The following is a 17,599-nucleotide window of genomic DNA, read 5'->3' as shown; positions in this document are numbered from 1 at the left end:
GACCATTGCCTTCAGATGACCCCAAAGATAAATGTCTAAGGGGGTCAGATCGGGAGACCTTTGGGGCCATTCAAATGTACCATGAAGACCAATCCCCTTTCCAGGAAATTGTTCATCTAGGAATGCTTGGACCTGACACCCATAATGTGGTGGTGCACCATCTTGCTGGAAAAACTCAGGGAACGTGCAGCTTCAGGGCATAAAGAGGGAAACAAATCATCATGGAGAAATTTCACATATCCAGTTGAATGGCCCCCAAGGTCTACCGATCTGACCCCCTTAGACTTTTATCTTTGGGGTCATCTGAAGGCAATTGTCTATGCTGTGAAGATACGAGATGTGCAGCACCTGAAACTACAGATACTGGAAGCCTATGCTAGCATTTCTCCTGCGGTGTATATAGTAGTATATAGCAGTGTATACGGATACTGGAAGCCTGTGCTAGCATTTCTCCTGCGGTGTATATAGTAGTATATAGCAGTGTATACAGATACTGGAAGCCTGTGCTAGCATTTCTCCTGCGGTGTATATAGTAGTATATAGCAGTGTATACGGATACTGGAAGCCTGTGCTAGCATTTCTCCTGCGGTGTATATAGTAGTATATAGCAGTGTATACTGATACTGGAAGCCTGTGCTAGCATTTCTCCTGCGGTGTATATAGTAGTATATAGCAGTGTATACGGATACTGGAAGCCTGTGCTGGCATTTCTCCTGCGGTGTATATAGTAGTATATAGCAGTGTATAAGGATACTGGAAGCATGTGCTAGCATTTCTCCTGCGGTGTATATAGTAGTATATAGCAGTGTATACGGATACTGGAAGCCTGTGCTAGCATTTCTCCTGTGTGAAGAGTGGGAGAAGAGGGTTGCATTGACAATCCAACACAATGGGCAGCACATTGAACACATTTTATAAGTTGTCAGAAACTTGTAAATAACTCATGAAAGAATAAAGTTACGTTAAAACCAAGCACATCATTGTTTTTCTTGTGAAATTCCCAATAATTTTCATGTGTCACATGACCCTCTTCCTTTGAAAAAACAAAAGTTGGATTCAAAATAGCCGACTTCAAAATGGCCGCCATGGTCATCACCCATCTTGAAAAGTTTCCCCCCTCACATATACTAATGTGCCACAAACAGGAAGTTATCACCAACCATTCCCATTTTATTAAGGTGTATCCATAGAAATGGCCGTCCCTGTATATCCCCATAAAGTGATATGCCTGCACTCAGCAACCATTGGCTGGCACAATGACACAGTGCTGTGGGGCTGGTAAGCAAGCATTTCCAGGTCTGGTTTTTATTCCCAGTCAAGCCCTGTATGTGAGTATCAAAAACTGTGAGACCCATGGGGATGACACTCCAATGTCGCTTCAGTGCAAAATCCTTCTTCCTAGGTTATAACAAAGGGATTTACGTTTGTTCTCCCTATTACACATATCTTTTAAGATGTCTGGACAGTGTATTTATTGTAATAGGAAATTGCTATTCCCTATGTGTAGAACAGTTTTTATACAGATATGGCTTATCTTCTTGTTGTTCTAAGAAGTTTTTATTACCGTATTTATCGGGGTATACCACGCACCGGCCTATAACACGCACCCTCATTTTACCAAGGATATTTGGGTAAAAAAAGTTTTTTACCCAAATATCCATGGTAAAATGAGGGTGCGATACACCCCCAGGAAAGGCAGGGGGAGAGAGGCCGTCGCTACCCGCTTCTCTCCCCCTGCCTTTCCTGGGGTCTAGAGCCCTGCTGCCGGCCCTTCTCTCCCCCTGGTTATCGGCACCGCTGCCCGTTCTGTCCCCCTGACTATCGGTGCCGGCGCCGATAGCCAGGGGGAGAGAAGCGGCGCCGACAGCCAGGGGGAGAGAAGGAGCAGCGGCACCCATTGCCGGCGCCGCTGCCCTGTTGCCTCCCCCCATCCCCGGTGGCATAATTACCTGGGTCGGGTCCGCGCTGCTCCAGGCCTCCGGCGTGCGTTCCCTGCGTCGTTGCTATGCACGGCGCGGCGCACTGACGTCATGCGCCGCGCCGTGCAGCGCATAGCAACGACGTCGGGGACGCACGCCGGAGGCCTGGAGCAGCGCGGACCCGACCCAGGTAATTATGCCACCGGGGATGGGGGGAGGCAACGGGGCAGCGGCGCCGGCAATGGGCGCCGCTGCCCCTTCTCTCCCCCTGGCTATCGGCGCCGGTACCGATAGTCAGGGGGACAGAACGGGCATCGGCGCCGATAGCCAGGGGGGTGAGAAGGGCCGGCAGCACGGCTCTAGACCCCAGGGAAGGCAGGGGGAGAGAATCGGGCAGCGACGGCCTCTCTCCCCCTGCCTTTCCTGGGGCGGTATCGGCGTATGACACGCACATAGACTTTAGGCTAAAAATTTTAGCCTAAAAAGTGCGTGTTATACGCCGATAAATACGGTATTTATTTGTCTTTATGTAGATATGATGTAATCTTACTAGATTTTGCCCCATGTATATAGATGGTGTGTATTACTATTATGCTTGAGAAAGAGTGAATTGCCCTTGAAATGTCGCACATAGCTTTGTGACACTCGCCTCTCCTGTGGATGGCGCCGATAGATTAGAGGATTTATTTATATAGTGAAGAAGACGGCATGTGAATGATCATCTGCCGATCATCTGGGTGAAGTCATATATTATGTAATTGTACTGTTCATAAAAGAGACTATGGCCCACATTTATCATTGTAGGTGTAAGTGAAGCATTTTTTTACACCCTTTTTTTGTGTGCTGGTGATGTGTAGGAGCACCAAATGTTTTAAATGGTCACAGAGCATTTGATACATTTTGTGCAGGTAAACATTTTCTGAAATTTCTCTCTTCACATACACTAAAAAGCTGCGCCAGGTCTGGGATGGTGTAGTTTTAGACACTTTTCAGTGGCTTTGCGCCTTTTTTGCGCCTTTTTACAAAAAGGCGCAGTTCATAAATTTCAGTCCACGGCATACGCTGAATTGAAAAGCGTGTACTGCTACTCCAAAACATCTGGATTGACTAAAATATTCTACGACCAAAAGGCGCAAAATAACACACAGTGCGCTAAAATAGCTCCTTTTGTACGGAGAAAAAAAGGTGTAAACTCATTGATAAATGTCGGCCTATAAGTAAAGTTTAATGTGCTGGATATAAATTCTGTTCACACTCGAGTATTATGAGTTGAGAGGTTCCTATTTATGGCCGCATCTCCCAACATCTGGCATCTCTGGATCCTGTTTTCTCTAAGACACATAAGAACCATGTGGTGCACATCAACTTCATTGCCTTAGTCTTGGAAGGCAGTAAGGTGACTGAAGGTACAGGAACGAATTTGGCGCTGGACAAATAATTGCAGGGGAGCAGCAGGTATAAAAGCCAGATGGGTTTATTCAACAAGGATGCAACGCGTTTTGCTGCGCATGCGCAGCGAAACCCGTTTCATCCTTGTTGAATAAACCCATCTGACATTTATACCTGCTGCTCCCCTGCAATTATTCGTCCAGTGCCAAATTCGTTCCTGTATCTTCAGTCACCTTACTTCCTACTAATCACCAGGAAGGCTGCGGACGATTTGGTTACTATCTTCATGTGCTATCCATTGTTGTGTGTAAGCTCACACAACCTTATCTGGTAAGTGGCTGTGGATTGTTCCCTTCACCCCTCTATCTGATCTTGAGGTTCTACACACGGAGCGCCTTCTACTTTCTTCTCTTTTAGTCTTGGATGGTTAGGGAAGGGTCACACTGAGTGGATACTACGCACGCAGCGTATCTGATACGGCAAGAAATCTGATGGGCAGTGGGAAATATGCTGCGTATGCGCTAGGAGCAGATACACAGGGCTTTCCCTGCTGCAGCCCTGTGTCTGCAATAAGGTTTGGGGGATGGCTGCGTGGCACAGTTACACTGCACATCCACTCAGTGTGACCCAACCCTAAAGAGGGATTTCCAGTCTACAGTAATTAAGGATTTTTCACTGAAAAATTAAAATATATTCTATTGTCCAATATACCAGGATCTTTGCTGTTTATTTACATCCAACCTTTATTCAGCGGTGGGATCAATACTTATGGACTTAAAATCACAGCCGGTGAGGGGAGAAGACAAAAAAGTGACCCCACTACGCTATCTGCTCCTCCGCAGAGCGGCCTCCCCTTGGCCTTATTCACATAAAACTTTTTTTTTAAATTAGATTTAAAAATGCAAATAAGGTTATAACGGAAATGAATACATTTGTGTTTTTCTTCTGTTCCCAGTCTAATCGTATTGGACGTTTGTACCAGGCTGCAACAGTTTTCATTTTACAAATCATTGAGACTGATTCCTATGCCGGAATGGTGACATTTTCGAGCTCAGCCATTATAAAATCCAATTTAATCCAAATACAAAACGGTGATGCTCAACGTCAGCAGCTTCAACGACTTGTTCCCACTGTAGCAAGTGGAGGGACACATATATGTTCTGGACTTTTGGCTGGTATTCAGGTAATGTACTACAACATCTCCTCTTCCTATTTAGGTATTACCATAGTGTGGAAATGTTATACAAAAAGATCACTACATAAAAGCAATAATGAAAATATATATATTTTTTTTTTTTACTAAAATGAGTTGGCGAGACCCCTTGTTCATAAGTCCTAGTAGGGTCCAGTACTCAAGACTTCCCCTTCCAGAAGCAAAATTTGGCTTCTGCTCTCGTGAATTTGATTAAACTATACTGTCCAACTTTTCTTAAGAACAAAGATGAAGATGCATGGTGGCGCACATATAATAAAACAATTCATGCCCCCTTACCACACTCAATACGCAGCAAGCACACCAGTCTCATTTTTCACATAACGAATATCCTTCCACTATTGAGCACGCTGCCTTATAAAGACATTATGAATCAAATCCACTTAGTTTTACTTTTCAGACTTCACCATCCCCAATACAGAACAGCCTAACCTCCTAACCACCATTACTACAGACACCCCCCTCCACCTCAATACAGACCTCAGTCCCCCAATACAGAATCCTATAACCACCATTACTACAGACACCCCCCTACACCTCATTCCCCAATACAGAACCCTCTAACCACCATTACTACAGACACCTCCCTCCACCTCAATACAGTCCCCCACCAATACAGAACCTCCTAACCACCATTAGTAGACACCATCCACCACCTCTATACAGTCCTGCACCTAAAAAGAACTCCCTGACCACCATTAGTACAGACACCCTACTTCACCTCATTCCCTAACACAGAATCCCCTAACCACCATTATAACAGACTCCCCCTTCACCTCAATACAGACCTCATTCTCTAATACAGAACCCCCTAACCACCCTTAATACAGAAACCCCCCTTCATTTCAATACAGACATAACCCCCCCCCCCAATGCAGAACCCCCTAACCACCCTTACTATCAAAATCCCCCTCCACCTCAATACTACTCATAAATACAGAGTTACCCCCATTAGCCCCAATTTTAACCAGACACAGCTCCTAGTAGGCACAGGTGTCACGATGCCGGCTGGCAGGAGGTGGATCCTCTGTGCCAGAGAGGGATTGGCGTGGACCGTGCTAGTGGACCGGTTCTAAGTCACTACTGGTTTTCACCAGAGCCCGCCGCAAAGCGGGATGGTCTTGCTGCGGCGGTAGTGACCAGGTCGTATCCACTAGCAACGGCTCAACCTCTCTGACTGCTGAAGATAGGCGCGGTACAAGGGAGTAGACAGAAGCAAGGTCGGACGTAGCAGAAGGTCGGGGCAGGCAGCAAGGATCGTAGTCAGGGGCAACGGCAGGAGGTCTGGAACACAGGCTAGGAACACACAAGGAAACGCTTTCACTGGCACAATGGCAACAAGATCCGGCGAGGGAATGCAGGGGAAGTGAGGTATACATAGGGAGTGCACAGGTGAACACACTGATTAGAACCACTTGCGCCAATCAGCGGCGCAGTGGCCCTTTAAATCGCAGAGACCCGGCGCGCGCGCGCCCTAGGGAGCGGGGCCGCGCGCGCCGGGACAGGACCGACGGAGAGCGAGTCAGGTACGGGAGCCGGGATGCGCATCGCGAGCGGGCGCCACCCGCATCGCGAATCGCATCCCGGCTGGAGGCGGTATCGCAGCGCACCGGGTCAGTGGATCTGACCGGAGCGCTGCAGTAGCGAGAGTGTAGCGAGCGCTCCGGGGAGGAGCGGGGACCCGGAGCGCTCGGCGTAACAACAGGCAGCAGAGGCATAGTCGCAAGATCACGTGACTTTTCCCTTCAGGCGGATGTACCAATCACTCATGACCTGTAGAGAGAGGTGGGTCATGTGATCTCAGCAGCTATCTCTGCTTCCACTTGTGCTGTGTGTGTGGCCTGTAAGTCCCATTTGTGTAATAAACTTTAAGGGTTGGCATTGGGAAGCAATGTACAGCGCTGAGCGGGAATGTTTTAACAACAAGAGGGACATACAGTATGGGGACCATCTGGGAAATTGACAAAATGACACGTGTAGTCAGCTAGAGACTTCTGAGTGTCGACATGTTTTAGCTCAGACTGAGAAGTGGGGCTTGCAACACTTTTTAGTCTGAAACAAAGCTTGGCTACATTCGAAAAATACCTTGAACGTAGTCACCAACTGATTACATGTTTGCCATTGAAATTAATAGGATTGTAATTAAACTGGCTTCTTGAAATCAAAGTTTTTCCTTTTCTGACCATTTAAGGGCGTAATTTTTGGGTGGGAACAGTTGTACTGGCATCCTTTATCTTACCATAAAATGTATTATAAAAGTTTTAAAAAAATTACTTGTGGGGTAAAAAGTAAATGCAATTTTGGGTTGGGGGGGGTATCTGAATTCAAATGACACTCTAAGTTTATTTGTCAATACAAACAAGAATATTACAGCAGAATACTAATATGTGTGTTATATAGTGGTCCCTGAAGTTACAATATTAATCGGTTCCAGGACGACCATTGTATGTTGAGACCATAACTCTATGGAAACCTGGTAATTGGTTCGGAAGCCACCAAAATGTCATCCAAAAATAGGAAAAAGTGAAGATTAAACAAAAATAAATAGATAACTAATATAGATAAAGCAAATCCTTACATATAAAAGTATTAAAGATCTGCTGGGAGCTGTAATCACTGTCTATGTAGAGGACAGGAGCTTCTTCAGGGTCCTGTACAGTACACAAGGTCCTAAAAAAAGAAAAATTGCCACCAAAGGGTAGGGGATAAGATGTCTGATTGTGGAGGTCCCGCCGCTGGGACCCCTGCGATATATGCGCTGCACCCGGCATTTTGAACGAACGCCCCCTTGTTACATCACACCACACCCCCTCCATTCATGTCTATAGGTGGGGGCGTGATGGCATGGAGGGGATGTGGTGTGATAACACGAGAGGGCATGGCGGAATCCAGCGATTGTTCAGAATGCTGTAGTAGCGGTGGGACCCTCGCAATCAGACATCTTATCCCCTATACTTTGGATAGGGTATAAGATGTCTAGGGACAGAGTACCCCTTTATCATCAGCTTGGAAGATTTTGGAATTGAAAAATAAGGTTAAACGCAGTTAAACTGATTTACTAAAAACCTACAAGGGGGATAAATAAAAAAAATGTTGTGCAAGGTGAATTGTGCCAAAAACCTGTCAATATCCGATATGTCTGAAATTTTGTCTTTAAAAGTCAGACTTTGCGACAAAACCTTGCTCTCCAACACATCATGGAAAAAAGCAGCACTTTTTTCCACACATATTTGATGTACAGCGCACCCCAATGAAAAATATTTTTTAAATAATTGTGGCACAAAGAAGTAAGTACCAAGCTCACTATTTTGTCAATGAGGTCTTTTATAGGTTTATTTCATTTTATGTAATGAAATAATGCAAAACATAATGGTCCATGTATTATTTTGATATTAAATCTCAATCATATCTTGTGTAGCTTTTATAAATGGTAATATAAGTTATCTGCTGCCCTAGGCATTTTTTCAAGAAATAGGTAAAAGCTTATTAGAAAGGAAGGTGGGGCCTTGCACACCTTCCACAATTTTCCTAACTTGCACTATAAACCACTTAGTGACTGCTCATATTACTTTTTATGGCATCTGAGCATTCACTACATATGGAGCAGACTCATGGGGTGATCCCGCCCATATGCGACAGGTGCCAGCTGTATTTTATATACAACTTCCTGCAATGCCGGGATGGGATTTCAGTTTAACCCTTTAGATGCCATGATCAATTGCAATCATGGCATGTATAGGGGGACGTGACAAGTGTCTCACCTGTCAAGGCTCCAATCGGCACCCCTGTGTGAGAACTGGCAGCCAGAGGCCTTTTAAAGACCTGCAATTTCGACTCAACTACTACAGCCTACAGTCTACAACAGGCTGATCAATGCGATATTAATGTAATGCATTGATTACAAAAGTCCCCTAGGAAGACTAAAACATTTATAATATCTCAGTTGAGTATTTGCCTTACAGCTAAATTGTGCCAGAATTTAAAGGCATGCGCTACACAACTAAAAAGCTATGCAACGGTTCCAATTATTTAGGAGAAACAGCCCGATGTGCGGACACATTTTATTTATGCCTCATGTAACAAAAAAAATAACAAAAAAAGAGAGAGCCGGAATGTGTATAATTTATATCCGTATATCATGTGACTGCACAGGTAAATAAAGGAAGGCCTGGAGGATCATCTCATGGAACAGAAGTCGTGTTACTATCAGATGGAGAAGATAACTACGATACTCGTCTTTGTTTCCAACAAATTATAGAAAGCGGGGTCATAGTTCATGTCATATTCCTGGGATCTGCTGAAGAACCAAGACTTAAAGAAATTGTACAAACTACCGGTGAGCAAAGTATTCATACACACCACTGTAATATGACTCAGGGCTGCAATCAGCTCAAGCCCCCCCTAGTCCATCCCAGGGCCCACCCCCTATCTTCCCCATCATCTGTGAAAAAATATATATTTTAAAAAACAAAACAAGAAAAAACAAGAGCCTTTTAGTTGTAACAGTGAGCGCTCTGGTCCCCTCCTCTATACCGGAGTGCTTGCTGTCCCTGCCCCCGTCTGCTTTGTCCCAGCGCGTCCCGGTCAGACACGCTGACCGAGAGCGCAGGGATTCCTCCGGCAGGGATGCGGTTAGCGTGGCGGCTGATCCCAGCACACGCGCCGCATCCCGTATCCCTTCACCCGATTAGACCTGTATATATGGAGGGTTAAACTTTAATCATTACCTATAGATTCCCTAGAGGAACCCAAAAATTCCCTGTTTTCCCATATACTTATTTATCTTTATGGTGTATCCCACAAGCTTTATTAAATTATGAAAATGTATGCATTAAACAAAATAGAACTTCACACCATTAAAAATATAGCGTTTCAGCGGCTCAGTCTTTTGACTGTGTCTGTTGATACAATATATTAGGTCTTTTAATTAGTCTTCTACTGACTGATAATCAATGCCTGATTTGCTAGGCGTGCCTGCAGTGCACGTCTTACAAGCTGAGTTGCTGCTGAGCTGTTGGCTAAAATCTTCCCTACTCTGCCCCCCTCAACATGTTTCGCTGCCCCCGCAGCTTTGTCAAGAGGGGGCGGGCATCCCGTATCCCCTTACCTGGAGCCCCGTCTTCCTGCGCTGCCTCTGTCTCCCGGCGCGCACGGCCCCGCTCCTTACGGCGCGCGCGCGCCGGCTTCATGAAATTTAAAGGGCCAGCGCACCATTGATTGGTGCATGGTCCACACGGCTCATATAAATGTCTCCTGCCCCTTCCTGCCCTCGCCGGATCTTTAGTGCCTTGTGCCAAGTGAAAGCGTTACCATTGTTCAGTGTTGCCCTTGCCTGTTGCCGACCCATTGCCCATGACTACCGCTAGTGAACCCGTACTGCCTGCCCTGACCTGTTGCCTGACTATCGCCTGTGAACCTGTGCCGCCTGCCCTGACCTCTGCTACGTCTGACTACGCTTCTGCCTGCTTCTCCTGTATCGCGCCATTCTCAGCTACCAGAGGGGTCGAGCCGCTATCGGGTGGAACGACCTGGGGACTACCTGCCGCAGCAAGACCATCCCGCTTTGCGGCGGGCCCTGGTGAAGACCAGTAGTCCCTTAGACTCCGTTCACCTGGTACGTCCCACGTCATCGCCCCTCTGGTTCAGTGGATCCACCTCCAGTCACCTGACCGGTACATAACATTAGTTCAATAAAGAAATATAATCACTATACATGTTACCATTATACTGTTACTGACCAAATCCTGTTTACAGTATTGAGATCAATATTACTAATAATACCACTATACAAGGAAGAATATTATCCCCATACATATTACCATCATACTATTACTGACCAAATCCTGTATACTGAGAGCAATATTACCAATAATACCAGTATACAAGGAGGAATATTATCACCATACATATTACCATCATATTGATACTGACCAAATCCTGTATACTGAGACCTATATTACTAATAATAATACCAGTATGCAATGGAGAATAATACCACCACATCATGACCACTACCATTACCAGCACACAGTAATTGTACAAAAACCACTGAACATAGACCAATATCCCCCTTGTACAGCCCATAAAGTGGTGATGATGTCACTACAAGGCTCTGCACACAGTATCAGTGAATACAGTGCAGTTACATCTACTGACTCACAGGAGTTGTCTTCTTAAAGTCATTCTCTTTCCTTTTCTTCTCTGTCTTGCTTAAACTGCCATAAAGACTTATTGCAATCATGACTCCTCATTGCAGAATCTGCCAGACAACAAATATGTTAGGCTCCACACTTATTCAATGTATTTCCCTACCCTCAGTGCCCCCAAATAATGCCCCCCCCCTCCCCTTTGGTGCCCTGCATAGTATGAGGGAGTAGGTGAGTGTGTCAGGGGAAAAAAGTAGGGGATTGGGTGGGGGTAGTGGGTAGGTAATTCCCCCTCCCCTATAAGGTAATGCCCCCGGTAGGTAGTATGTAATGCCCCAGATAGGTTGTAGGTAATGCCCCCAGTAGGTAGATAGTAGGGAAAGCCCCCAGTAGGTAGATAGTAAGTAATGTCCCCAGTAGGTAGTGCCCCCAGTGAGTAGGTAGTAAGTGATGCCCCCAGTAAAAGGTAATAGCCCCCGGGTATGTAATGGCCCCAGTAGGTAGTAGGTAATGATCCCAGTAGATAGGGCCTCCAGGTAAATCAGGTCTCCAACAGGTAGTGCCCCATGTAGGTCATAGCCCAAGAAGGTTGTGCCCCTAGTACATAGTTCCTCCATGTAGATAGCGCCCCAGTACATAGAGCTCTCTTCTGGATAGTCCCTCCAGGTAGGTAATGATCCCAGTAGATAGTACAGTGGTCCCTCAACATACAATGGTAATCTGTTCCAAACGGACCATCGTTTGTTGAAACCATCGCATGTTGAGGGATCCGTGCAATGTAAAGTATAGGACAGTGGTTTACAACCTGCGGACCTCCAGATGTTGCAAAACTACAACACTCAGCATGCCCGGACAGCCAACGGCTGTCCGGGCATGCTGGGTGTTGTAGTTTTGCAACATCTGTAAGTCCACAGGTTGAAGACCACTGTTAGAGGAAGTTGTACTCACCTGTCCCCGTGGCTCCGAACCGTCACCGTTCGTCAACCCTGCCCGGGATGTCACCGTCCATCGCTGTCGCCGCGTCCCCGGGGTGTCCCCGAGGCTCCGGTAAGGCTTCTGCCTCCCCGGCATCCGCACTCTCCGTCGCCGCCATCACGTCGCTACGCACGCCGCTCCTATTGGATGACGGGACGGCGTGCGCAGCGACGTGATGATGTCGATGGAGAGCACCGAAGATTCAGGGGATCCCGAAGAGGACGCGCCGGAGCCCCGAGGACAGGTAAGAGACATCACCGGAGCTCATGGGGCACCATAAACGGCTATCCGGCAGCAGCTGAAGCAGTCTGTGCCACCGGATAGCCATTTATGCGATGGCCCCGATATAAAAAAGTATCGTATGTTGATGCTGCCTCTGAGAGGCCATCGCATGTTGAAATTATCGTATGTCGGGGCCATCGTAGGTCGAGGGGTACCTCGATGTAGTTCATACCTCCAGTAGGTAGTGCTCTCAGATAGGTTGTGCCCCCAGTACATTGTGCGCCCATGTAGATAGTGCCCCAGTACGTAGTGCCCCCATGTAGATAGTGCCCCAGTACATAGTGCCCCATGTAGATAGTGCCCCAGTACATAGTGCCCCCATGTAGATAGTGCCCCAGTACATAGTGCCCCATGTAGATAGTGCTCCAGTACATAGTGCCCCATGTAGATAGTGCCCCAGTACATAGTGCCCCCATGTAAATAGTGCCCCCAGTACATAGTGCCCCATGTAGATAGTGCCCCAGTACATAGTGCCCCATGTAGATAGTGTCCCAGTACATAGTGCCCCATGTAGATAGTGCCCCAGTACATAGTGCCCCATGTAGATAGTGCCCCAGTACATAGTGCCCCATGTAGATAGTGCTCCAGTACATAGTGCCCCATGTAGATAGTGCCCCAGTACATAGTGCCCCCATGTAGATAGTGCCCCAGTACATAGTGCCCCATGTAGATAGTGCTCCAGTACATAGTGCCCCATGTAGATAGTGCCCCAGTACATAGTGCCCCATGTAGATAGTGTCCCAGTACATAGTGCCCCATGTAGATAGTGCCCCAGTACATAGTGCCCCATGTAGATAGTGCCCCAGTACATAGTGCCCCATGTAGATAGTGCTCCAGTACATAGTGCCCCATGTAGATAGTGCCCCAGTACATAGTGCCCCATGTAGATAGTGCTCCAGTACATAGTGCCCCATGTAGATAGTGCCCCAGTACATAGTGCCCCCATGTAAATAGTGCCCCCAGTACATAGTGCCCCATGTAGATAGTGCCCCAGTACATAGTGCCCCATGTAGATAGTGTCCCAGTACATAGTGCCCCATGTAGATAGTGCCCCAGTACATAGTGCCCCATGTAGATAGTGCCCCATTAACATAGTGCTCCATGTAGATAGTACCCACAGTACATAGTGCTCCCATTAACATAGCGCCCCTAGCACATAGTACAAAGTAAATGAGATAGAAACATTTCATGTATTTACAGTGAAGCTATTACACAGCACATAATCTGCTCAAAGAGAGAAAATATCATTTTTTTGTGGTTTCTTCCAGGTGGAAAAGTGTTTTTGGCCACCGATAATATTGGTCTGAATGCACAAGGTTTAATCGATGCCTTCAGCGCAATAAAAGCCAGCGACGGAGTCATCACCAAACAGTCTATACAGGTGAGCACGTTTCATATTGCTTTATTATATTAGATTATGGGGAGATTATCTGGACCTCTAAAAATGACAGATATTTTGTTTTGAACCAGAAATTATGTTTAATTGAAATACAAAGGGGTTGTCCACACTAGGGAAAGGATGGCTTCCTAGTTAAAAAAAAATGTCCTTGCATGGGTCATATCTGGTGTTGCAGTTCAGTTCCGCTGAAATTAATAGATCTGAGCTGCAATACCACATACAATCTGCACTCAGGTTTAATGCTAAAAGCAGCCGTGTTGGACAACTTCTTATTCATCCTGGAGAATCTCTGGAAACAACAGTATATGAAGACGTGAACAAAATTGTTGGTCGCTTTCCATAAAAAAAGAAAAACTCACAATGCCCCTGAAATAAGTTGAAACGAACCTAAGTAACAATAAATAAACATTTATAGAGATGTCGAACAGTTCCCGGCGAACTTAGCATGCTCGCGTTTGCATCGGCGGGCGAACATATGTGAAGTTCGATCCACCCCCAATACTTTAACATTGCAGTAAACTTTGACCATGTGTCAGAGTCAGCAGACACATTACAGCCAATCAGCAGCAGTCCCTCCCTTCCAGACCCTCCTACCTCTTGCACGGACGCCATTTTACCTTCATTCAGCATGCTGCAGGCTTAGAAAGTGGAGGGTCAGAGAAGCTGCTCCTGCTGTATAGGGAAAGTGATAGCTAGGTTGCTGCTAGGTGGTGTATTCAGGGTCCAGTTTACTCCTAAAGCACTAGTGTAACATCTGCTCTAAGGACAGCACCTAAAAAAAGCCCTTTTTAGGGCTCAAATATCAGTCCGTGTGTCTTGCAACAGCTGGAGGCACCCTGGTTGGGAGGGGACCGCTGGCTAAAAGGGGTACTCCAGTGTAAAACTTAAGTTCCTTCAAGCAACTAACTACAGTATTAAAAGGGCTATAAGTTCAGTCCGTGTGTCTTGCAACTGCTGGAGGCACCCTGGTTGGGGACCTCTGCTTAAAAGGGGAACTCCGCTGACAGCCTTTTTTGCTCATTGTCACACTAGTGCAAATCACATTTGGTGTGACAGTTGTTCAAATAAAAAAAAAAAAAGCCTAAAGGGGGCTCTAACTATGTGCTGCCTAATATGGGGGAATCTATGTGCTGCCTAAAGGGGGATCTAAATATGTGCTGCCTAAAGGGGGTTCTATGTGCTGCCTAAAGGGGGGCTCTAACTATGTGCTGCCTAACATGAGGGAATCTATGTGCTGCCTAAAGGGGGACTCTAACTATATGCTACCTAATATGGGGAATCTATGTGCTGCCTAAATGGGGGCTCTATGTGCTGCCTAAAGGGGGGCTCTAACTATGTGCTGCCTAACATGAGGGAATCTATGTGCTGCCTAAAGGGGGGATCTAACTATGTGCTGCCTAAAGGGGGGATCTAACTATGTGCTGCTTAAAGGAGGCTCTATGTGCTGCCTAAAGGGAGGCTCTACCTATGTGCTGCCTAAAGGGAGGCTCTACCTATGTGCTGCCTAACATGGGGGAATCTATGTGCTGTCTAAAGGGGATCTAACTATGTGATGCCTAAAGGGGGATCTAACTATGTGATGCCTAAAGGGAGGCTCTACCTATGTGATGCCTAAAGGGGGGCTCTAACTATGTGCTGCCTAATATGGGTGAATCCATATGCTGCCTAAAGGGGGGATCTAACTATGTGATGCCTAAAGGGGGGCTCTATATGCTGCCTAAAGGGGGCTAAAGCACGTTATTCCAAAGAATTTAGGAATAATAGGTGATTTATGCCCTTTATGGATTAAAACCAGACTCTGCATCAACTATGTCATTTTCCATGGGAGTTTTGCCCTGGATCCCCCTCCGGCACGCCACAGTGCAGGTATTAGTCCCCTTGAAACAACTTTTAAATCACTATTGTGGCCAGAAAGAGTCCCTGTGGGTTTTAAAATTCTCCTGCCCATTGAAGTCAATGGCGGTTTGCCCGGAGTGGAGATAGAAGCTGTGTACGTCCTATCTCCCCTGCTCTGCATTTTTTCTCCCCATGCAGACCTGCGTCATCTGCCTTCGCTCCCCCCAGCTCTATCTTCGCAGAGCTGAGGGGAGGAGCGGTCGCACGTCTGCACGGAGTGCAAGTTTCACACCGCCGCTAATAGCCCGGCATGCGGCGCTCAGCAGTATGTATGGAGCGGGCTCAGGACTTCTGCCCGCTCCATACTCTGCAGCCCTCGGATGTTCTCAGTAGCCGGGGGCCGCCACTAATAGCCAGCATGCCGCGATCGCCGCGGCTGGCTATTAACCCTTTAGATTGCCGCTGTCAAAGCTGATAGCGGCGTCTAAAGGGACATGTGTATGCTCCCTGGTAGGCTAGTGGGGTGGATCGCCCTCCCCACTGCAGCGTGATCGCAGGGGGGGCGATCCACTATGGAGGTAGTCGGAGGGCTCACCTCTGCTTCCTGCCGTCCCGCGGCTCTGTCATTGATAGATCCTGGCTGGACCAGGCTCTATCAATGGATCACAGAGCACACAGATCAATGAGTTCAATAAAATCTATTCATCTGTATGAGGAATCTAATGATTCCTCCTAAAAGTCTAATAAAGTGTAAAAAAATAAAAAAAAATAAAGTTTTAATAAAAGTTTAAGAAACACATTAACCCTTTCATGTTAAAAGTTCAAATCACCCCCTTTTCCTATATAAAAAACAACATGCAAACATAATAAAAATAAACATATTTGGTATCGCTTCGTGCATAATTGTACGACTTATTAAAATATAATATTATGTATCCCGTACAGTACATGACGTAAATGTAACAAAAAATACCTAACCCCAGAATTGCAATTTTTATAATATCCCAGAAAAAAAGTTAAAGGGATTAAAAAGTCAGATCAACACCAATATGGTACCAATACAAAAAAACAGATTATGGCGCAAAAAATCAGCCCTCATACAGCCTGGTATGCGAAAAAGAAAAAAGCTACAGGGGTCAAAAAATGACAATTAAAAAAATTCAAAAAAGTTCAAAATAAATTTTAAATTAGTTAAACATGACGTAAACATGACAAATCTAGAATTACTGTAATCAGGCAGTCTAAAGTATCAAAACAACATGTTACCTCAACCACAAGGTAAATGGCGTAGAAAAGAAAACCATATATATAGAAATAGACATAGACTGGGAATTGCACTTAAAAAGTTCTTTATCTCCAAATTCATCCATGTACAAAACAGTAAAGAGATATACAGAACATAATCACCCGGTGCTCAATAGACTGCTCAGAGGTAGAAAAGAAAACCACCAAATCTGCAAAATTATGTTTTACTATTTCAATTTCACTTTACCTAAATTATATGTATATTTTGGTTCGGAGAATATGTTATGGAAAAATGTAAAAGATATTATAGTAGGTAGTTATGGCTATTATAGGGAGAGGAGGAAAAAACGAGAGCGTAAAAGCGAAAATTGGCCGGGACAAGTGTATCGTCAAGAGGGACAAGTAGATTGTGCTCCGTTTTTGTCCCGTGGACAAGTAGTTTTTTATAAAATTTCCACACCCCTGCACCCGAGTTATCCTTTAAGCCAAGTGCATTTTGTAGTTTGTGTCACAGTTGTCTCCAAACTTGGAATCTATCAGTTGCCCATTTTTAGGTTGAACGTAGTCACTGTGCTGTTTGGTATCATGGTGTGAACTAGAGATAAGTGAACTTTTGAAACATCTGACTCACTGCTTTTGCCAAACTTTTTCAAAATCATCAGTTCGATTTGTCTCAGTTCTATGTGAATCGGCACCTAAATAAGCCCCAAACACTTTTCTAACACTGACTAACAGCTGTGAAGCTCTGTCTAACACTGCAAGGAATGCATTCAAGCAAGAGATGGCGGACTTGTGTTACTGGCAATAGCCAGCAGACAGCAGGAGGTGGGGGACTGGAATTACTGGTATGATCCAGCAGACAGTGCCACATTCTCTGCATCAGGTAAGGTAGAAAGAAACTTCCACACAGCAGAACACCATACAGAGACTGCACCACCTGACTGAGCCCCTCCTCTGGACAGTTTTTTTTCCCAGAACCTGAACATACAGCATCCTTGCCGTCACGTGAGCTCATCAGACCAGCAGCCCTATGTCTGCTACGTTTCACAGGTTTTCTTCCCCTACCTCGGTTACACTCTTCTTCGCTGCCACTGCCACTACCCTCCTGCTCTGAACAGGTCAGCTCCTCCTCAACTCGTTACCACATCCTATCCAACATGACATTATTGTCAACATCAAACTCCTCATCGTCCTC

At 45.9% G+C, this 17,599-nt stretch overlaps 1 protein-coding gene across 1 annotated transcript in view; it reads left to right on the top strand.

Moving 5' to 3' along the window:
• The window catches only part of LOC130275350 (calcium-activated chloride channel regulator 1-like), a 67,172-nt gene that overhangs the window by 37,598 nt on the left and 11,975 nt on the right, over positions 1 to 17,599 (top strand). Inside the window, exons 7-9 of the mRNA XM_056523220.1 lie at positions 4,264 to 4,491; positions 8,674 to 8,857; positions 13,193 to 13,305. Coding sequence (XP_056379195.1) covers positions 4,264 to 4,491; positions 8,674 to 8,857; positions 13,193 to 13,305 — 525 coding nt within the window. The remainder of the gene's footprint in view (positions 1 to 4,263; positions 4,492 to 8,673; positions 8,858 to 13,192; positions 13,306 to 17,599) is intronic.

Source organism: Hyla sarda, chromosome 6 (genome assembly GCF_029499605.1).
Source record: "Hyla sarda isolate aHylSar1 chromosome 6, aHylSar1.hap1, whole genome shotgun sequence".
Taxonomy (NCBI): Eukaryota; Metazoa; Chordata; class Amphibia; order Anura; family Hylidae; genus Hyla; species Hyla sarda.
The sequence above is the reverse complement of the archived record's forward strand: the minus strand, read 5'-3'. Positions and strand labels throughout refer to the sequence as shown.